Source organism: Prionailurus bengalensis, chromosome D3, assembly GCF_016509475.1.
Source record: "Prionailurus bengalensis isolate Pbe53 chromosome D3, Fcat_Pben_1.1_paternal_pri, whole genome shotgun sequence".
Classification (NCBI taxonomy): Eukaryota; Metazoa; Chordata; class Mammalia; order Carnivora; family Felidae; genus Prionailurus; species Prionailurus bengalensis.
Window position 1 is genome coordinate 74,199,132 of NC_057356.1, and position 23,776 is coordinate 74,222,907.

Here is a 23,776-nt window from a genome sequence, read left to right on the forward strand (position 1 = left end):
CTATTCACTCCCTGCCAGCCAGCATACATGAGCACAAACTGAATTACATAAGAAAAGGAGTCTTTTTCTTATGTAATTAAATCTTAGCAGCCGCTAGTAAGTAAACATCAGATTTTCTTTTCCTTTTTTTTTTTCATGAAAGAGAGGAATATTTGGGGTTCAGAAGAATGGATTTTTTCCTTGATTCCCAGACAGAGAGGAAGATGGTGGTAAAATCCTACTCGCCTCCCTGTTCTCCGAAACATTCTGATTTCTTTGCTGAGTGTATAGAATCAAACTCTAACCTGGTTTAACCTTTCCATGTGCCCTGGACCGTTCTCGTTCCCTCCAGCATTAACATATCATTCTTTTTATGATTCCAATGAGGCATCATCAGGTGTGGATCTCAATTTCTGGGCATTTTAGGAATCTGAGAGCAACCCAGGCAGCTTTAATTTTTACAGGTGACTCAATTTTTGTTGTGACCAGAACTGAACATAAAGCTTTTAAAAGCTTAAATGTACACATTTATGCATTCATTACACAGTGTTAAATCTAATTTGTTCTTTTTACTGTCACAGGAAGCACATGTTTAAAGCAATCTGTTTCCTCATGTGAATGCTTTCCTGTCTGTTTAAAAAAAATTGCGACACACTTTACCCTGAGTAACCAAGAGGTGATCATAAATATCCCTAAATAGCATTAAACAGATATGAAAGACATTAACACTTTCAGAATGCCAAAGTAGTATTAAAAAAAAATTCTAACAGATGCTCCTAGGTCAAAAAGTGAAATGTGTGTTTCCTGAAAAAACACTCTCATCAGAATCATAAATGAACTGTGAGTGGAGAAGTGAGGTGTTGTTGAGCAAACGAGGATCCTTTTGGTGAGGAACACAGCAATCCACTGCCAACGTGTACTTGCCATAAAAAAGCCAAATTGAAATGGAAGTCTGATGAAAACCAATATCCTTTGTAATCCACAAGGTGGCAATGATTACGAATGAGGGGTGGCTCCATCGGATCGATCCGGTTTCCCAGAGAAAGAGTCTGTCTCTGTGAACCGAAGCGTCCGTCCCCGTTCCGGGACGCGAGGAAGAGGTCCGGCCAGAAGGACCTTTCCCGAGGAGTCTGATGTGCTGCCTGGTTTTTCTGTAAATGAAAATTGGCTGGGAAGAATCATTCGTGGTGGAAGGTGGAGACCATGTTCTCTTTGCCCCACCCTCTTTGGCAGATGTTTTTTTCTTGAAATTCAAGAGTTCACTAATCAGCCCTTGTAAAACACCGTTCTAAGGTCCCCTTAGCTGACACGCAAAACAAATTTTCTTTTATGAATTCAGCAACGGCATTGAGAAAAAAACACATGACAATGTGGCAAAGGCCAGAATCCAGCAATTCTTTGACTTTACCCTAAAACATCTGTACAAATAGTCCTGTTGAATGTTAGAAATTTACCTCAACAGTCCTAATCAAATCAAACTCTGTTTTACTTTAGAAGAGAAACAAAGTGCCACACAGTCCCACCTGCTCAACACATCTTCGTCTTGCCAGATGAAGTAAAAACCCTAGGCCTACCCTGCTCCTTGACCTGCTTCTGGCCAATTACAGAGTAAGACTGATAGAAGATGAAAGAAAAAGCCTGTATCTCCTTGTCGCTTAGAGGCAGGGCTGACTTCGGCATAAACAAATTACTGGCAGAGGGAATCATATTATGAGGAGCTCTGTCATCTTGGCCTGATGTCCCATTTCAAAAGAAAAAAAGACGGAGTACATACTTCCAAGGCAAACTTTGCAGAGCCTAAGTCGAATGATTCAAACAGCTGACTAGGTGTCTCGGCCTAATAGAGACACTACTGCGAGGAACAAAGACCTACAGAAAGGAAGAAAGACCTACAGAAAGAACGTTTCAGACAAGGCAAGCGACCTCCATTAGGTAGAATTCTTCTACATGCAGTTGAGACCCTGGTCTTAGTTTCTGCTCTGTACCCAACTACTCCAGTAAACTACAGGTGAAGTTTTTCTCAAGTGCCCGAAGAAAGGTATTTACCTTCTTGCTGATGCTAACATTGAGGGGGTTTATTACTGTCCTTAGAAGTTATCATTTCTTAGATGTTTACAATGTGTCAGGATTATGCAGAGCACATTATATATGTTTTGTCCTTTATTTATTTATCACAATATCCTTGGGAGGTATGTATATTTTGCCCATTTTTCAGAAAATAATTCAAGGATACTACATCATGTGCCCAAGGCCACGTAGCTAGTAAGTGGCACAGCCAACTAAAAACCCAGATGATCAGATTCCATGCTCTTAACCACTAGATCATCCTGTCTCTGTTACAGAAATGCTATACTGAATGGTCTAGACTTTCTAAGGGATCTGGCTGAGCAGAAGCTGTGCGTAAAAACCAGTGTACCACTTAGAGGTACTGAGGGTCATTCTACAGTGAGATGAACATTCTGAATACTTAATTTATTCCAGGTTGGCAAATACTTGCTAAGTAAACAACAATCAGATTGTAGAGATTTTTGTTCTACCAAATACTCTGAATAGCCAGGGGGAGCACGGCATCATGATTAAGGACACAGAAACCTGGCAGACAGACTTCCCAGGTCTCAACCCCAGCTCTGCCATTTATTAGCTGTGTGACCTCAGACATGTGTCATCACCCCTCTGTGTCTCTGTTTGTTTAGCCATGAATAAAGAGTAGGACATCCCATCTCATAGGATTTTGTAGGAGTAAGTGATTCATTAGATGCAAAGTACTCAGTTCCTGGCACAGAATAAATACTATGTTCAGGTTTGTTATTGTTATTAGTATATCAACATCATCTCATGAAGAAGGTGCTATTTATACCTCCTTTGTAGACCATGAAATAGATGTGTGACCCAACTAGGGCCACTATGTGAGGAAATAGAGGATACCACACATTTAATTAGAGAGATCTCTTTAATTCTAGTGCAGTGTTATTTCCATCCCACCACACCACTTTTATTACTATAGTCATTCATTGGAAATATATTTGAAAGAAACATGCAGGGCAGTGAATTTAGCCTGTATGGGACAAAAAAAAAAAAAAAGATGTATGTGCAAAAGATCCTTACCCATTTCAAGGTGAGTAAGGGGACTCAGCATCTCTAAAATAAGCCTAAAGGACACGAGGTCCCTGTGTTTCACTGCGTGTGTTATTTGGGTCTTTGAATGCACAACCTTCTCAAAAGGCCAGACTTTATGCTCTTTAAAATGTAAGGCCATCCCCACCAACTGGGGATGTAAGTGATGCAACACTGAGAACTTCCTTAAACAGGAAGGACCTTAGCTGTGAAGCTTCACGATTTAAATAAAGGGTACACAGAAGAGGAGGAAACGCACAATGTCATTTGGTGTGTCTGGTTTTTAGGTTAGCTGAACAATATGCTTTGAATAAGTATAAATGAAGAAAGAAATGAATGAATGAATGAAAACTTCTGAAAATGCTGTCTTCCCCTCCCACCTGGATGCTCCCAGTTTGTCATGATGGAGTTCCACTTAACAGCTAGGTTGTTGGTGTAATTTATTAAAGGGAAAACAAAATAGCATGGTTTATAGAATAACGACTTACTGGGATTTGAATTTCAGAATTCCAGCTGTACCTGCCCATAATAAAAATGCCTAATTCCATTTTCTCTTGCCCATCCCTATCAATTAAACTCCAGATGATATGTGTGGCGATGCGCTGTATACATCTAAAAATAAAATTCCTATCAAGGCACTATATGAGGAACCCATAGGTTCTGGTAATAAAATTTCACTCGTGAAGCAGATGCCTTAGTATCAAATGGCAGAATTTGTACCTTTTTATTATATAACAATACTTTCAAACAGTACACTAGTTACAGAAACAAATTCATTTTCTATTTAGCTTAATGGCTTAAAATTTTCAAACTGAATCAACAGGTCTTAATTGCCAGGCCAAGAACATTCTTTTGAAACTTCAGCTTCAGTAGTTTGGAGAAATGAGTTGACTACCACTGTACCCTTAGACAAATTTTATTTTTTATCTCATCTGCTAACATCTCAAGTTATTAGACTTTGCTAAAATAAAACCCCAGTTTTCATACTCTGCTTATTACTGAATTATTTTGTACTTCAAGTTTGTTTCGTAATGAGCAAGCCAGAAAATATTATTGTACCCTAGGTTAACACACCTGAGCACCTGTGAAACGAGTGAATTCCCAAACGGGGTTACTTGCAAACGTTAAACGCTAAGAATCAGCGACCCTACTTGAAACTGCTTTCTCGTGGCAGCTAATGATATAATGATAGACTTTGCCAATCGGTAGAATGAAAGCCATTACAATATTATTATAAGTATAATCCAGGAGGCATATTTAGAATGATATAGGCTGGGGATGATGAAGCTGCTGCAGACAGGCGCTCTTTCTCGGATGATATCAAAGTAATTGCTCCAAAACGGCATTTTCTCCAGGAAAAAAAAAAAAAAAATCCCTAGATGGTAACAGCAAGTGGTAACAGTGACAGTTTTTGTATGTGTGTGAGGAATATACCACAGGGGTCATTTTTTGAGAACACTAAGCCTTTCTAATAGGAGTCCATGTTTCACAAAGGAAATGCCTTTTAATCACTATCGTTGAAAACACTGCTGATGCACAGCGGCAACACCAAGACATTTCTTTACACTTTGCTACCAAGGGGCTTCACTAAGAAATGCCCCTATTATTCTGTTCCACTGAATACTGCAAATAAATTTAGTGGCATTTAATACACGCACAGGTCCTCTTCTGATTACTCTAGAAGGAATCACTTATGTATCAAGTTTCAACCTCAGGAGCATATTTATGATTAATTCCGCAGATGACAAAGTTAGACTAGACAGATAACAGGGGCTGTCGCTAAGTGACTTAAATAAAATTCTTAAAATGTTCTTTTCAAAAATGAATTTGCACATTCCTTCAGAATTGAAATCTGTACTTCTCACTGAAACTCACATCCTTTTGTCAACCTTGAAATTCTACAAAATGCAGACTCTTCTGCACTACCTTAATTTCTCTGAAGAGGGAGTATAAGCTCAAGCAAAGCATAAAACTCAAAGAGCTAAGCACCTACACAACAGCTGCAACCACCGGGAAAAAAAAGAAAAAGAAAGAAAGAAAAAAAAAAAAAGAAGTCGGTATCATTCACATGCTACTGTTTTGAGATAAAATAATTGAGTATTTAAAACTACAAATTTCGCACCGCATTTTACAAAAGCTCTTATTCCTTTAAAATGAGCACAGCCCTGTACACAAATACACCCTGGGACAGTGAAGATCAAGCCTGAGAATCTCATGCTTTTGCTTTGAAATGTGACTTTATGTTCAGTTTAAGAATTCAGTGCAATTTATTTAAAAAAACAAAACAAAGCAAGTGTCTGTCAACAGCCTGACAGAATTTAATCTGCCTTAAGAAAATACAACTTTGCTATTTTTGAAGAGACTCTTCATTCCTTTTAGGATTATTGCTACATATTCTGAGAGGATCTTACTTAGCCCTCCAAGTTTTATCTGACTTTGATTTATGACTTTCAAACAAAAACTTCAGAATTGTTTGAAATCAGGAAAACACGCCTTGAAAACACAGAAATTATCAGTGACTGGGGGAAAAAAACAAGAAAATTCCACCATGTTAGACAATAAAATGAACAGTTCAGTCAATGAAATGGAAAAAGTTTAAAAAAATGGTCTCCAACCAAATATTAAGCCAAGCATTTATATTATTCCACAAACACAAAATAAATTCACAGTCAAGCCACACACTGTGAAACAAGTTTTTATAATTTCAAAATGCATGCAGGCCTGTTACAATTCTCTTTAGGTAAAGCAGCCTTCCGGCAGCTTCTTCGATTTCTTAATAATTAAACCAGTCAGACAGAGTCCAAGACTTCGCACCAAAATATACTCTTCAGTGAAAGTGGTAAAATAGGTTCCAAATAACAGTTTCTGAAATGTATTTCTCCTTTCTCAACGAATGAGGCCAGTTTTACACTAAATGCTATTGTTACAGTTGTGGAAACCTTAACAAAAGTCCTGATAAATCTCAGCAGGTGAAATTTTGAAAACTTGGTTTAAAATAAAAATACACATGGGGTGGGGGGAATATATATCATGCACACCACCTTAGAAGAGCTTGCTCAGTAGAATAATCAGACAAAAGGGGCCAGGCAGGCATCTCTATTGAGGAGGAATCTAGGTGGTTTCTTCTCAATTGAGTGTTTGACACATAAATCCTTTTCGTGGTAAAGATAATCCCTGAAGAGCTCACAAATATGCAAACCTTTCCTCTAGAGTTAACTTTGGTGTTTTTCTTCTCCCTTACATTTCTTCTCACTTTATATTTAAAATACACATACCAGAAGTCATCTTTTTAAGGGGAGCAGGAGTAGGTTTCCTAGCAGAGAGGATGATGGAAGAGAGATCTCATTATTCCAAAATTCCAAACAAAAATACAGAAATCTTATAGCAAACTCCTGAGAGACTGGAATGCCTAATGGTACATATGTTGTAAATGTGTGTGAATTTCATATGCCTTTTGAAATATTCTTAATAGAGTAAGAGCCTCCAATAAAAACTTAAATATAGAGATTCTCCTATGTTTCATAAGCAGCAATTCACAAAAAGCATAACCTCCATAGCCTCTAACTGCAAACTGCAATGCAGAGGATAGGATTAGTTTTCAAAGAAAGAATGTATATGCTGAACTTCTGAAGCTTCTGGTTTAGTATATTCAGTATTAACTGCACAAAAATATACGCTCTCTGTGACGAATATTTTCTCAACCTTCAAGGTGTTCCCTGGCGTCAGGTTACATATTCTGTGTAAATTGTGTGAATAATACTTCCGTCCTACTGGGGATAATTTAATTGCATTATACTTCATCTTTTTTCTGTCTATACATTTTTATAACTAGTAAACATAAGTTTAATATCCAAACTTCATATTTCAATATTTTTAATTGGAGAATGGGCACCCTAAGTTTAAAGTTAACTATTACGAGTTAACCAAATATTGTAATGTAAACACCTATAGTTATACTTTTCACAAAGGATCTACCTCTCCAAGAATGAACCTTGATGAGGCCCCCTCCTTTTATACATTATCACATAATTGGTTACTCTAGAATTTCCTACAAAGGAAGGAGTCCAGGTCGCTGACACTTAGTTCATTTTAAAATTAATATATATTTTATTTTAATGTAAGATGCATTATCACTCAAGTCAAAATTTTGCTGACATGAAATAGCATCACTATGATATATGATCACTTTCAAAGTGATGGGGGAAATTATATATTTTAAGTACTGACTTTTCAAACATATGATTTCTGAGCCTTTAAGAAGGAAATAAACAATTACCAACTTCTCTTTTAAATTTTGATTTCCTCAAGCATTTGAGAAAAAACATTTCCTTCCTAAAAATTTTTTAAGGTATGAACTCAAGATCATTTTTGCTACCTTCACATATGAAGGTTTTTTATATAATGTAAAACACACGGATCACTTAAGGCCATAAGCATTACCCGACTTTCCCTGATATCTTCCTAACAATCTCTTCTGTAAAAACAAAAACAAAAAACAAAAAACCAAAAACAAAAAAACAAAACCTCATTTAAACATTAAGATTTTATGTTCTTTAAGAATCCTTCTTTAAGAAAACTGGTAAACCTGGTATCTCATATACATTGAAGTTGTGTTTTTCAAGTCCATCTAAAGATTAACTCATCTCTAAAATTTTCTGGGAGTGCCCAAATCTTATTCTAGAAGTGTTACTATTGTAGAGATTGTTGTCCTTAGGATTCATGTGTCCAGAATTATTCCTGATCACTTAATACAAACTTTGCCAGATCTTCCTGATTTAGAAAACAGCACACAAAGAAAAAAAAAAGTAAATTTAACATAAAAAATAGACTTTACTGAAAAGTTCAGTTTGGAAAAATCACTGGTGATAAGACAGGTCATGAACTATTTCTAAAGATAAAACTTCTTATTTCTAGAGAAATCTGAAGTTCCAGGGATTCCAACTGGGGAAGACAGTGACACTGTCATTAAAGTTTTAAAGCTCGATTGGAATTGAAGACAAATTTTCATCAACATTCCAAGTAGAATGGTTGCAGTTGTTAACAGTTTCTGGTTAAATGTATATCATTTCATGCATTCAAGTTATAAGAAGAGGGCAGTTTTATGTGTTTCCATATTGGTGGACACAATAAAGTCTCTAAAAGACCATGTCTTTGAGTTTTTATGTGTGTTTGGAAAAAATATTTTAGAATGACATAAGGTGAAAATTTTTTGCTTTCTAGATTTTAATGCTTCCATGTAAATTTCTAAGAATTATGGATCACTGTCCCCCCAAAATGTGATTTAATGGGTATATTTCTCTCTGTATGAATTCATGATTCAATAGGTGTGACTATTAGGCTATACAAAGATAGAAACTATGATGGAAGAGCAGTAAAATCGAAAAATATCAAGTTTAAGATATACGATTTAAAAAAGGAAACCAAAATGTAGAAATCAAACAAGAAGTTCATGTGCAGATCCAAGAAATCAGAGAGTGGTGAAATAAATTCTGGCATCAACAAAAAATAAAGCTTTATTATTAAACTCTCATCAAAAGATGAGGGTTACAAGAAACTGGTAGGTGCCTGAAAAGAAGAACGTACCACCCATCTGAACAGAGAACACAAAAATGTTCTGCAGTACTCAGCAGGGCTCTTGTGGGCAATTAGTTGTCATTTCACACAGCCTTGCCTTTAAAGAAACATCACCCTAGCCCTAAGTACAGGCCTCTGTGGTCCAGAGGGACAGAATTCCTTCCCTCCATTGCGCCTGTGCAAGGCGACCCCTCAGGATGGTTCTTCCGCCATCCTATCACTGTCATGCTTCTTCAGTGACTTGAGGTCTCTAGATGCAGTGCACAGCCCAAACACATTCAAGGATCCTGCCAGATCCATGGCGTGATGTTGGGCCAGGCTTATGTTTCCTCTCTCCCACAGATGCTGCAGTATTTTCAAAAACAGGGCCAGACAAGCCTTGCTCTCATTTCCTGTGAAGATCCAGCCTAATGGCGACAAAAGAGGTCCAGCCTCTGTACTCTAGTAAGGTCATAAATAATATCTCATTACAGATGTTACAGTTTAAATTTTCTTTCTTTTATGTCAAGGAGGAGAAAGGGCCCATTTCAAAAAGAAAAAAAAAGTGAGTTCACACCACAGATTGTGACAGATTTATTACTATTTATCACGGTAAATATGTATTGAAGAAAACATATAAATGTCTTTAGCTAGTCATAATCACTTGAAAAGAAACCTTTTACTATCCCCAGTTTCTTATTATTTGTAAGAAAACTATTCATACATACCGAAGCAAGTTTTAGAAATATCTTACCAGGTATATATTAATTTGAGCTTAAAAAAAAGAAAAAAAACATGGCAGAGGTCTAAAAATACCGGAGCAAACGTGTTACAGTGACTATTGCGGACCATCTCTTTAGATCAAATTAAAATATATATTTCGTGCAGTGGGAAGGCACATGGATCTTGTTATAAGTAATAAGCAATCCAATGCATGCAACGAAGCTAATATAAACTAAGTCATATTATTGCTATTAAAACAGAGCAGAGATTTTTTTTAAAGTAATGACAATAAATAGATGATTGGATTCTGAAATCGACCAAACTTAGTTACTCTTCTTGCTTAAAAAAAGAAAAGTCAAAAAAATAACAAGGATAAAATATCCATTTCGACTGAATTTTCCTCCTTGTCTTTAAAAAAACAGGCTCTACTTATGAGAATGTTCCTTAAGGACCATTAAAACATTTAGCCAAGATAAATTCTCTAAGAAGAGTAAACCTTAAACTGACCATCAAAAGCCAAAAATTAAATAATACAAACTAAATTTCCAATTCTAGATCTACTGTGAAGAAAGGAAAGATACCTTTTATTTCTCAACATGGACAACATATCAAAAACACACAAACTGTCAAAATGGCAAAGAAAAAAACTGTATCCGTGAAATTTTCTATAGTGGCCAGTTAACTCTAGGAAAATACTTAAAAAACTTACAGTGAAGTAGGAGAGATTATTATTGACAATGATTAAGCAGACAGATAATATCTAAGGCCACACCAAAACACTCCTTAGAAATTGGGTAGATTTCTGCATAATTTTAGCACTGGAAAAAACAAAGTTTGTTTGGCTATGAGGCATAAATAAGGTTCTATAGCTTCAAGTTTTACATGGCTTTAACAGCATGCAACTATTCCATCATTTCAGGACATCTGAAGGTCCACTTATTGTATTCAATACTGTCCGTATTAGGTGCAGGCATGTTTTAAATGTCAACAGCTGTGAAGACTGTATCATTTGAGGTTGTCATAAAAGCTATTAAAAGCTAAAGTTTCATCTACATTAAATCCACCACCAACTTCAAGCTTAAAATATGCTTAGAAAAACCTGAAGGGATATTGGTCAGTTTTAATACAGCACAGAAATTTAAAGAATAAACCACTCAGTACATTGTTAAGTGACTTACTGGTAGTCCAAAGTGACTATTTTATACACAATTGGCAGTTTTATTTACACAATATTTTTCTGTATTTATGGATAATTTTGTGATGCTTCTTCAACATTACCAAGTCTATGATAATCAGCATACAAAATTTGTGTTTTTTTTCCTGATAAGACTCACTCTGATATATTCACTTAATAATTTTTTGGATGAGCTGAACTGAAAGCAAGTCAAATACACAGGTGTTTGGGTTAATCTAATCTTAGCACATTTGCAAAACCTATTATTCTCCTAATTTATTAAAAATGAAGTAAAACTAATATGCGAGCATCAATTGGTAATATATTTTCAGAAACCCGAATACCATTTTATTTTAGAGGAGAAGAACTTGCAATGAGGCTTATGAGCATTCTTTTCAAAGAATACTAGTGCCCTACAGAACACAGAATTAAATTAAATTAAATCAAAACTATGTATCTCTCTCTCTCTATATATATATATATGTATATATGTATATATATGTGTATATATATATACACATATATATTTACAGGAAGGAAAGAAGAAAGGAAAAAAGAAGAAGGGAAAGAGGAAACAAGAAGGGGGGAGACTCATATTCTTGTTCTATGTAAGGAGGAAATTACTCAAAGCAATTTGCCTACTTACTTAGGCAAAGACTGGTTTTAAAGAAAATTAAATAAAATCATGTAGGAACTCAGATTTGAAAATATACATAAGAATTGAAAATAAGATATCGCATTTAGTTGGGATCACAACCAACTTTTGCTACGCTGGAGCCTGGAGGGACCTCACCAACGCCTGAGTATAGCTCCAGGTAGTAAAAAGACCCAGAATGCTCTTGGTTACAGCTGGATTCTTCTAGTTGTCACCTGGTATTCCAGACACAAATGGCTACTGATGCAGCTACCTTTGCAGCATTTATTCAGTAACCTCTCTAGAAAATAGAGACATTCTCTCTGCACTCTGGGCTGAAACCCATGTAAATTTTTCCTAAATCCTCTCCACAAATCTCCTTTCGCATGCAAATCCATAAATCATCATAATACCGACAAAGAATTTAACCAACACATGAAACTAATACTCATTCTCTTGAAAGCCCTGTACAGGTAAAACTCCTCGAACTTCAGGCACCTTTTCAAGGCTCTCTTCAGAGCTTAAACTGCTGAATATCAACACAACCACCCAGTCTTCCAGGATACACAATTAATCACTCCAACGTGGGTCAGGTGGCTGGACGTGCAGGTCATTCCTACCTCATCCCCAGTCTAGATAAACACGCTGCTCTGGCGCATGGAACCTCATTTGCTCCTATCTCCCTTGCATCAATACAAACAGAACAAAATAAAACAATATACAAAGCAGAAACAAGCAGTACTTACTGAAGATGGCAAACCTGGAGGAACTTTTCGAACTTTCTTTGTCTGCACCTCTGAAAGAAAATGAAGAGGCTGTGAGGTCCCCGAATGCCTATTTCCCTAACTAAAACAGATTAAGCCACGAAGCCATTTAGATTAGACCAGATTTTCTTAAATCATTACCTTAGCAAAATGTCAGTACTGCTATCATATTTTATTCTGGCAGAAATCGAATTCTGCCTTTTTCATAAAAATCAAGATATTTAACTTTTTTTAAGCTTTGATTTTTTTTTTAAGTTTCCTTATATGGGCAGCCAAGAGAAAACAAGAAATAAGCATACACCAAAATAGTTCTCTTGCTACTAGAAGTTGTTAACATACCCATCCAATGTACTACTGGGGAGGGGTGGTCACGAGCCTGACATTTGAGCAAAATTTTATGGTTTTGGGGGGTGGGGTGAGAATAGGGTGAGAAGGATGGCATCAAAAAAGAGAGGAAGAAAGAAAAAGACTACTACTAATCACTCAGGCATTCAAGCAGAGGAATACCTTACCCAGGGCACTACTGTGAAGAGGCCTCCTTCGGGGGTTATTGCTAGAATACTGATAATACTGGGAACCAGGTTTGGTGGGCGACAGGGTTCCTGGGTTGCCCATATCCATGTCACCTCCAAGGAGACTCTGCTAAAAGGTTCAAAAGGGAAAACAAACATAGAAGGTTAGTTTTTCACATTCACCACCCCCCAACTGATTGTTAGTACTTAAACCACGGCAATAAAGAAAACAGCATCTGCCGAGCTGCAACAATTAAAACACAACCAAACAAAAAGAAAAAGAAAAGCAGTCTAAGAAGCTAGCACGAAGTTTGTGATTTTTCAAATTCTTTGCTTTTGAGAGGAAGGTAGAAGGTGATTCTCTTGAAACAGTACTTTCATCCTAAGACGACTCACATTCTGATTGTTTAAGAAGAGGGCGTTTGTGTAAGAGTCATGTTTTCTTCATCTACACTTAGGCTCATATCTGGGAACTATTCATGCCCTTCCTTCGCAAGAACTCCAGAAGAATCTGATTTTTCGGACGCACACAACTTCCCCCGACTGCTCACGTTGGGGGTGAGGGTAGGACGCTCCCCTCCACTGAGGACTCTGCATCGGCTCGGCATTATCCCCCACGGATTTACACAGCACCCACAGAAGAGAAAATGCCAGCAGAACCGGGAGCAAATTCAAATCTCACGCTAACTTCCAAAATCATAGAAATAGTAGGCATTCTAAGCGAACAGGAACAAATTAGAATGCCCTCTTGAGGACTACTGGAAGTTAAAATACATCCCCACAGATTAAACATTTACCTGAGCACTAGAAAACTTTCGCAAATATCATTAACTTATCACAGTGTGATAAATGACTAAACTTTCAAAAATGATGACACACGAAAGATCATATAATAATATTACATTTTCTAAAAACTACATAAAAACTTACCCATAATATATAAATCGCCTGATTATACTCTGCATTGAACACATTGTTCTGTTAATTAGTCTGATATGCAAGAAAACAAGTGTAGATACTACCATTTATATTAAGAACAAATTTACTATTTAATAAAGAAATTTTAAAATTAAGTACTAAAAATCTAACTTTATCGTTACTTGTAATCAACTTTTACTGACTGAACTAATTACTGTCCTTGATAAAGTACAGAATGTGTTTTCCCTAATCTAAATTCTAATCACCATGTCACTCACAACAGACTTAGGGATGCTTCACTAACACACTATTCACATGCAAAATACTCTAAATAGGCCAATTATGACTCTGCCCCTGTTCCCTGGTTAACCCGCTGAGAACTGAAAAATTTCACAAGGCAGTCACCAACTAAAACAAAGAGTCCTTGTTTTAAATTAAGACAGTCTTTTTGATTCCTAAATAGCTCAACAAAGTGGCATGTCTTCTAGTGAAAGCAGTTGGTCAAATATGACCCATAAGCTGGAAAATCAAAAATTCAAACCTCCCCTTTCCAGTGCCATATAGCTAAATATCATAAAGAGAACCTCTCTGTTCCAGGGATTTTTTGTGAGTGCTGGATGAGTAATAAAGGACTAAACAGCTACTGATAAGTTTGCCTTCACTGTTTCCAGTTTAAGACTTTTCCAAGGGATACAGAGTCAACATTACTTTCGAATAAAACTTTAAGGATGAGATTTTAGTTTTGAAGCTCATTTTGAGCAAAAATTCATTGCGAGTATCTTCATATTTGCCACATAAATACCAGATAAAACCAGGTCATTTGCCAGATAAAAATATGTCATCCGCATGCTCAATTACTGCCTCTTCCGAACTTAGGATATCAAAATGCTACCCAATGACAAACTAAAATACAGAGCTCTTTGTAATAGTTTTCTATAAACCAGGAATAACATCTATAACCAGCATAACATCAAATGATCTCTTTATCATTTTACAAGTGGCATTCAACAATTTTAGAATCTCAACCTGCAATTTCACTCTTGGTAAATCTTAGTAACAAAATCTACATTTAAAGCCCAAGTTTTCTTTGAAATTTCCATCGATAAAGCTGTGAATGATTTAAATCACAGCCTCCTCACAGTCTGGTAAATTTACAAATAAGCCTCCCTTTCATGAAAAGAGGAGCTTGAAGGGGACATTATTGATAACTTTGTATCTTAGGCAGACGTTGCTCCTCTGCCTTCGTTTTCTTTTCCTAAAATAATACAAAATACTCAAACAAGGACTGAGCAGATAGGTTGAAATGCCTGCTTGTCTTCCTAATGAGCTTAACCAGTGCTTAATTCTTGTTGGTCCTGGTGGCAAAGGTTTCCACTCCCAAGAAACTAGATGCATTCAATAGGTCAACATAAAAACAAACAAGCTTGCTGTACTGTGTTTTAGCAGCATTCACAACAGAGCTGTGAAAAATATAAAATGATAACTAGAAGATCGCTAACTGGCTGTGGCTGACCTTACTGTTGTTAATGTAAAAGAAAATCATTTCACGGGCCAGTTGTAAATAAACCATGCCCCTAACACTTGCATGCGCAGCCACATGAACTATGGATAGTGACACAGAACTAAGACCAGATAGCACTTACATTTGGTGGCTCCTGCTAATCCTTTTTTTTTTTTTAAACAAAGCACATTCCTGTTTCTTTCTTTTTAGACCTGTTTGTTCCTTTTTCTTTTTCTCTCAGACAATAGAATCATTCTTCTAAAGCAACAAAAATAAGCATTTCCTCACACTTAAGGGGGCCCTAATCACCCCCCTAGGGAAAGTTAAGATAAAAATATTGTGTTCTTATTGTAGAGTATACTTGTAAAATGAACAATAACCATTTACTATTGTTTGGCCTTTACGTCACACATTTAACTCTCTTTAGCAATGAGAAAGATTAAAAAAATTTTCCACTGGCTAAAAAACCTGAGTTTATGAACTTAGAAAGTTAATGGCGTTCAATTCAACAAGGTAAATTGAATATGGCACAAAGTGGATAGGCATTCATTTACACATGAATTCACCTGCATGGTATACATACACACACACACACACACACACACACATACACACACACATTAATGCTTAATTTAAAAGTTAAGTTTGAAAGCTAAAGTCTACTTTCAAAATGGGCAAATTCATCTTTGCCTTAAATAAGATTACAAAGGTTTCAGGTTTTTCACATTGTGCAAGTTCATGCTCTGCGGTTATGCTGGGTCCCAGTCGAGAGCTGCCCGAGTCTGCCAGGAAACACTGGAAGCAAGATGTGGCATCTCACTGAGCTAACCTGTAAATCTTAAACCCATAGTTTACCATTTTCTTTAACTGTCTGCAATGTGAGGAGACGAGCCCTTCCCCTTATTCAGTCCTTACTTTCTTCCAAAGACAAACAATTTTAAGACTTAAAATACTGTAACCAAATATTATATATATATATATATGTGTGTGTGTGTGTGTGTGTGTATGCTTCTATATATATACATGCAGCATATATATGTGTATATGTGTGTGTGTGTGTGTGTGTGTTGACTTTGTGAACTGGGCTTAAATATTTTGGGGTCCACACCCCTACAACTGATTCTTCAGCAGTAAGCTATTCCCCACCAGAGCCACTCAAATGCCAAATGCAACATTCTGTGAGGGTCCTTTTTCCATTAAATTTTTTTTGTTTGTTTTATATCAGATCTGGGTCTCAGTCTAACACATTCTCAACACTGCCCCGATTCCCTTGGGGGGGGGGGGCAGGGAGCTTTTTAACATCCTTGATCAACCACTGAACTTTGCTTATGCAACCAAGAATGCAAACCATGAATTAAACTTGAGTAACAGAAAAGCAGCATATATCTCAAATTAGATTTATAACTGAATGGTAATCAAAAATAGAACTAACTGCTTCAAGCTTAAATTATCAACTTTTTTCTTGTTAAACTAAAATCATCTTGCTCTGAACTATTATTTCCTTTCAGTCAGCACTTTAAATGTAATGGGTGGGTGGTACATTTCTAAAAAGGAAGATTATATTTACCCTTAATTATAGATATGAGTGAGATCAGAGTACGATGAATGCTGCTTTTTGGCTTATAATTAATTCATCTAATAGGTGAATGACCTTGAATTTCAGAGTTGGAATCGGGTGAGGGGGGAGAGAGAGAAGAAGAAGAAGAAGAAGAAGAAGAAGAAGAAGAAGAAGAAGCAGCAGCAGCAGAAGCAGGAGAAAAAATAATCTCGGGGGAAAAGCAAATGTGCCCCTGGTTTCTTAGCGCTTTCTCTGATTTTGCGTCACTCCCATTACGTTGTGATCCGATATCAGACACAACATCTTGGGGGGATGTTGTAGAACAGAGAAAAGCAGTCTCAGATGAAACCAGATTAAGCTCCTTTTCTGAACTATTGCCAAATGCTTGTGAGTCTAATTCATGTTTGGGTATTCTAGTACTCACACAGCTGCAATTCCATTCTTTCATCACAAACCTAAGTGATGTATAGTGGCTTTGTATGGCGAACTGACTCTATAAAGCCAGGAATTTGGGAAGGCTTTACGTTAATATGGAAATAAAATTCTGAACCACTATAAAACTTATGAATGCTGGATATTTGTATGGGTACCTAATAGACTTTGCAGTACTAAGTGCAAAATATACATTGAGCAAAATTACCAATTATATTTGTTTAAAACGCATTAAAAAAAATCGCAACGGAGGTCATTTCTCCATAGTGAATTCTGCACAGGATCGGATTTTCAAAGACACTGCTGAATAAGATTCCTAACAGCCATGGGGAAGTTTTTGCAAATCCCTGTCGAATAGCTGCTGCTGAATTTGCCATTTTGACCACAGAAGGGCCATTGCTGACTTACTCTAGTAGCAGGAGGGGGCGATAATTTTGCTGCTGTTGGCACTTACTCCGCAACCCAGAATATATCTCACAGCGAAGGGCAATGAAGAACACAGTATTTCCACCTGTGTCCACCTCTGAACTTCAAAGCTCAAAACTGAAGGTCAGTCTTTGGACAGTCTCTATTCCCGAGAGCGGAAGGTCCGGGAATGCACCTTCATAGTTTATTTTGAGTTCAGTCTTATGCTTGGTTTCAGCAAAATAGAACTCTGGAAAGTTAGAAGGATAAGATGGCAAGGATAACTTGCACAATCAGGGACTTAACAGATTGTCATCGTGCTGTGGAGAAATGTAAATTATTGAAATTATCATTTAGCAAAGATTTTTCTTTTAGGGACTTCTGGTCAATGCTTTTTATTCTTACTCTGAACATGCAAGGCCCATTGTAACAAGTCAGAGGCAGAATCCAAACCTCTCGGGGCGCCTGCATGGTTCAGTGGGTTAAGTGGCCAACTCCTGATTTCGGTTCAGGTCATTATCTCTTGATTTCAGCTCAGGTCAGGATCTCACGGTCGTGAGATCGAGCCCGGTGTCAGGCTCCATGCTGACAGTACGAGTCTGCTTGGGATTCTCTCTCACAACCTTTCTCTCTCTCTCTCTCTCTGCCCCTCCCCTGCTCTTTCTCTCTCTCTCTCTCTCAAAATAAATAAACTTAAACAAACAAACAAACAAACAAACAAACAAAAACCTCTTAAGGAAAGAGGGAGGGCCCTGAGGTCAAACAGATGGGAAGGCACCCTAGCTCAGAAGCATACAAGCATCGTGACTAGGGGTTAGTTACACAACCGCTCTAAATCCTATTTTCCTCCTCTGTAAAAAGGGAATAATGAAAGCTCTAATATAGAGTTATCAGGAGCAGATGAAACAACATATGTAAAATGTCCTTTAGAGATGGACTCCCACACAGTTACCGTCCTATGTCCCTCCAATTCATGGTCTTATATTACAATCCACTGATGACTCTTTAAATGATTCCTCAAAAGTTGTGAATGATTGATTGGCAGTCAGGTCTTCTACTCTCAGAAAATATACACTGAGATAATAATTTAGAGAAATCATTAAAAAAATGAAAAAAAAGTCAAATATTGGGGTCCACATAAACAGTGATGACAGCCTCATGGCCTAGAACTACACTGGCAACAAGAAATGGCTAGTTTTGATCCATATTGAATAAAGAAACTGGCCAACAATCAATCTTGATAATTTCAGCTTAAGTGGCCATTTTCCTGGAACTGCCACAAGGATTACTTCAATGGCTCATTTAATTTTGCTTTCGCAAGCGTGAGCAAACTGCTACTGTTAATTCAACTATACGTGAGACCAAAACTAGTCGTACTAAATATTGCACAACTAGATACGCAAAAATAAAAAACGTATTTGATAAAATTTTATCATTGTGATGCTAAATAAATTCAAATTCTTACTACTGCAATAGCCACTGATAAATACCTTAAACAGGTTCAACTTTGTTTTTCTGTTTGCAAGGCCAACTACAGGCATTTAATGAATATTATATGATATTTATCAGGAATAATTTTTCAAAAATTTGTACTGCCCCATGACATCACAAAAAAATAAATGAATGAGGAATATGCATAATCCCCAAAGAATTCAATTGACCTTGAACAAAGTTATTTATTTTCATAGCGATTATATTTCACCAAACATTAAAAATTCAAGTATATTGTCTTTTCCTATAAAGAAACACAACACCTCATATTTAAATGTTATAATGTGATGCAAAGGTTGCCATAGTAACCATTACTTAATGTATAGCAGAGTAATAGTCAAGTAAAAAACTCATGCATTTTGGAATGGAAATTACAACTGCCCAAGGGTTGGCGAGATTTATGCATTCACCTATTTGACCACCTCTCGAATTAAAAAAAAAATACATTATTTATTGTATACAATAAAGTGAGGAGGTCTTTCGGTGGTTTCTGAAAATCCATTCTAGAATCCCAAGTCATCTATTACAGATTAAAAGGAGGATTTTTATTTGTTAGTGAGAAGGTAGAAATTTAGCAAAAGAAAACAGGAAAGCAATCAGTAACTTACAATAAAAATGGATTTGAAGAAACCTTATATAAACAATATAAAATTCAAGATAACTGCCTTCTTTTCAGTTTATGCTCCTTCTCAGTTCAGGAAGTTTATTTAATATATAATTTGATAAGTGTGCTATAATCACTACTTGCCTTAAAATGTTTTTCTTTAGCAATTTTGTTCCAAAGTAAAAATAGAACAATTTGAATAAGACCTGTTAACATACCAGGGAATTAGCATCACTTCTCCTATAAATATAAACATGTGGCTATAATAAATGTGCTGAAAAGTATATTTGGCCAGGTTGCTATTTTAGTAAAATAAAAAATATCAAAATGTCACATGCCAGTCTTCTTCATATTGGATGGGGAAGGTTCCATTTCAAGGTTGTTGTAAATGACATCCTCTCTAGTAAGGATTTATAAAAACATTTTTATGTTGAGACTGTCCTCATGGAGGACAGGATCTAGGGTCTCATTCATCTGCTTACCCAGCACCTCACATAGTTCTCAAAGTCTAATGGCCAACATAAAAGATTTACTAAAATGAAGTATCCTGATAACGAGCTGAACTTGTAAATGAGGAGACAAGCCTAGCACATGACATGAGGAGACTGAGGTTACCTGGAGAAGCCGTGAATGCATAACGGAATTTCAAATCATTGTGCAATTCTTTAAGTTCTGACTATCCTTGCAAAGCTGTCCATGGCCCCATCCTTCCCGTGGGTCTGCTTTTGATGTACATTAACAGTTTACTCCCAAAGTGCTCTCTTGAATACATGGCTTATCAAGAATATGTGGCCACGAAGGCCAAACAAATTTATACGCGAGTTAAAAGGGAGAATGGCTTCTTCAGTGTTAACTCCCTATTGTGCCTAGCATAGAGACCTGCCATGGCAAACGCTCACTAAGTATTGAACGCAGAACTACTGCTATTAATCAAATCAAGGACTTAAATGACTATTCTGCGTGTTTTTTTTTAACCTTTTTTCTAGCACAGATGTATTCCATTAGTCATTTCAATTACTGTTACTGCTGATAATAATAGTAGCAATGGTAGTGATAGCAGAGGAGGAGAAGGGGGGGGGGAATATGAAATAAGAGTAGTGATAAGGGTAATAGGAATAAGTAGTAGCTATTACACCTGAGTGTCTGGTAAGAGCCAAGCACGGCTGCAGATCCTTTCCATGCTAATAAGGCAGAAGATACGACCCCCATTGTGCACACGGGGACATTCAGAGTGGGAACATGGCCTGACCAAGGATAGACATGTGGCTGGCAAGCAACACAACCAGGATGAGAATTCGGTCATGTTTGCCTTCAAAGCCTGTGCTTGTCCTCAACTCCACACACTTCCTCCCTCCATTGTGTGCACTTGGTTTTTCTTGCCCTCACTCCGACCATTAGGAGGAGTCAACCTGTTTCTCTTCAGTTCATTTTTAACACCAAAAGTTCATCTCTCAAATTTCCTCCAGAGGAGCCTCTAACTCAGTAGGGGAGGACAGACTTGGGTGTGAGTACCACCTTCCCCTGGATAACCCTGGACAATCTGCCTAACCTCTATAGCCTTGAGGTTCTTTGTCTGGGAGGAATAGTATTATTATACCTACCCATTGCAAGAATTAACCTAGATAATATAAAGTGCTCAGCAAAGTTTCTATCACTTGCTCAGCCTTTGTTAGTTGAGAAGGAGCATTGTCATATACGTTGTATATATAAAATACCGTACTATACATTAATACAATATATATTATGTAACATCATTATGTAAGTCAGAATGTAACATGATAGATTATTGGCTGTAAGTAATACACATGTGTATTACCTATTTTTAACAAGCCAAGATCGAGGACCTGTCAGGCTATAAACAAGTCCTCTTGAACAATGGAAATGTCACTTCTTGAGTCTGAAATTTCCACTGCCCTTGCTTCTGCTCTACCCAGTCCCTTGGCATTCATTTCTTTAAAAAAAAAATTATATTAGTCTTTATTTTGTTAAGTTTTTATTTTCATTCCAGTTAGTTAACATGTAGTGTAATACTAGTTTGAGGTGTACAACAGAGTAATTCGACCTGCCCATACATCACCCTGTGCTCATCACAAGTGCACTCCTTAATCCCCATCACCTATTTAATCTTGCCATTCATTTCAGACCTCGATTTCCACAATGCAGTCAATTGTCTCTTCCAGTGAAGTTCAAATTCCTTTTTTTTTTCTATTTCATTGCTATTTCTTTTTCCAGTCTTCTTGCATTTCAACCCACTTCCTTCTAGACTTTTCCTTCTACTTCATCTGAAAACATTCATCTGCTGTAACATTTCTCATCTTGTATGGCAAGTGTTCATGCATCCGATTTCTCCTTGCTAGTCTGGGCGTTCCTCAAGGGCAGAAAGTGAGCCTCAATCATCTCTGTATTCCTGGCATCTAGCACAGTAGGCCGGGTACATAGTATATTTTCAATAAATGCCAACTGGATTAATTAATTCATAAATTGATTGCTAACGATATCTGCATGATTATAGTGGTTACTGTCATGAAGATAAGGTCCCCATCTCTATCCCAGCAGACATAAAACTCCTACACCTCTATATTCAGTCTTGCCCTTAGCTCTCCTCCTGTGCCTCTGAAGTGGTTTTGAAAAACGCCACCTCTTGAATGCTTCATAAAAAAAACAAAACCTAAAATTTAATTCGTAATATGTGAAAGACTAAACACATCTTTTCCACAAGACTTCTGCTGCTTCCTAATTATTCTCATGGCCCTTTAAAATAGATTAGAAGAGTCAGAATTTGTACAGTCTGTGAAGAAATTAGTTGTACGTTCATCTAAATGCACACATAATGGTTGACATTTGGTTGAAAACTGGTGGGACTGCTTCGGATATGTTTTCAAATGTTTTACCGCTCATCCAGCTTGGGTACTGCAGACACTACCTGGGTGGGGGAACAGATTCAGTGGTATCACACACCTCTAGTAGAAAAGACACTGCAGGAGAGAGGGGATCGAAGACGCAGCGAGGAAAAGAGGGATGGCTTGTGGAGAGTTTTGAAGAAGACAGTTACCCTGGGGAGCATGGCATATAAAACAGGCTGGCAGAACTTGAAATGGCTGGCTGAAATTACTCTCCTTAGCAGATAGTGGGGAAGTCCTGACATGATATTTAGCCCTGGGATTCTGATTTCTTAACTGTGGATAATAGGTTGGGTCAGACAGCATCAAGAGATAGTAGGTGCTCAATGCAGTTGAGTGGAAATGGCCATAGTAGACTGGAGCTAGAAATAACATAATCAAGGCAACAACTTCAACACTGAGCTCCCACAGGATAAAAATTGGGGGCACTTATCTTCACAGGAAGTGATATGACCTAAACTTTCTTAGACTATTCATGCACCAATTTGTCTCAACTCTTCTAATTCAGTGAACTCTTCCAGAATGCCACCACTAAATACCAAGAACACTGTTCTAAGATAAAGGTCATTAAGAATTTTCTTAAAGGGCCAGACAGAGAACATTTTAGTCTTTGCTAGCCATATGGTCTCTGTTTCAACTACTCAACTCTGCTGTTGTAGCACTAAATCAGCCATGCATAATATGTAAATGAACAGGTGAGGCTGTGTTCCAATAAAACTTTATTTATAAGGATGGCTGTGGGCCAGATTTGGCTCCAGGCCATAGTTTGTTGACCCATTTTCTAAGATGAAAGTATAGTGTTTTTTAGGACGTATTTCCAAAGTTCAATTATTTTGCCACGGTGAAAATGCCATGAAGTTTTATAGATGCTCTCTTCACCCTTTACTCTCCCCATCACCCCATGCCCACCAAGAATGTTCATATACTGCTATCAGAATTTAGGCTTTTTAAGCCCTGAGCTGCCCCTGTTCTCTCAACAGAAAACCTGTCAGAGCTTACAAACACTCCCCTCCCCTCCCAATACCCACTTCACAGCCAATTTAGCTCCAGTCTACTAATCAGGCTTCTCTTTCCTCTTGCACACATTTGGCACTTACTGTGCACTGAGCACTTACTGTGAACCAGTCACTGTTCTAGGCACTGGGGACACAGAACCTCTTCACCCATATCCTCCCCTCAGCTTGGCTTAAGTACAATGAGAGTCACATGGTGTGGAGCCTCCTCCCACTACCTTCTCTCCCATCATCTCCAGCCACTGTCAACTTCAGAGCTCCAGCCTCGACCTGCACAGTGACCTGCCCCCTCTTTTGAAACTCCATTCAGAACTCACTTACTCTATAGAATCTTCTGCAGGCAAACCAACCAGTCTTCAACCTTTCAGTTTACTCAATATTCACACGCATGTTTTATAAGGAGCCTTCAATCTTTACGGGCAAGACGATATTCTAACAATAAGCAATCAACTGGCTTTACAGAGCTAGGAAAGGATTATGATTTTTAACTTTCCTAATAGT

General features: G+C 37.3%; 1 protein-coding gene across 45 annotated transcripts in view; it reads right to left on the reverse strand.

The window, feature by feature from the left end:
* The window catches only part of TCF4 (transcription factor 4), a 350,526-nt gene that overhangs the window by 109,905 nt on the left and 216,845 nt on the right, over positions 1-23,776 (reverse strand). For 35 of the 45 annotated variants that reach the window (XM_043558923.1, XM_043558914.1, XM_043558924.1 and 32 more), the window contains 2 exons: positions 12,454-12,583; positions 11,924-11,973 (listed from right to left, as the gene is read on the reverse strand). In XM_043558923.1, coding sequence (XP_043414858.1) covers positions 11,924-11,973; positions 12,454-12,583 — 180 coding nt within the window. Of the gene's footprint in view, positions 1-11,923; positions 11,974-12,453; positions 12,584-13,383; positions 13,534-23,776 lie in introns of those variants that run through there. The other 10 variants (XM_043558941.1, XM_043558910.1, XM_043558903.1 and 7 more) reach the window with 2 other exon arrangements.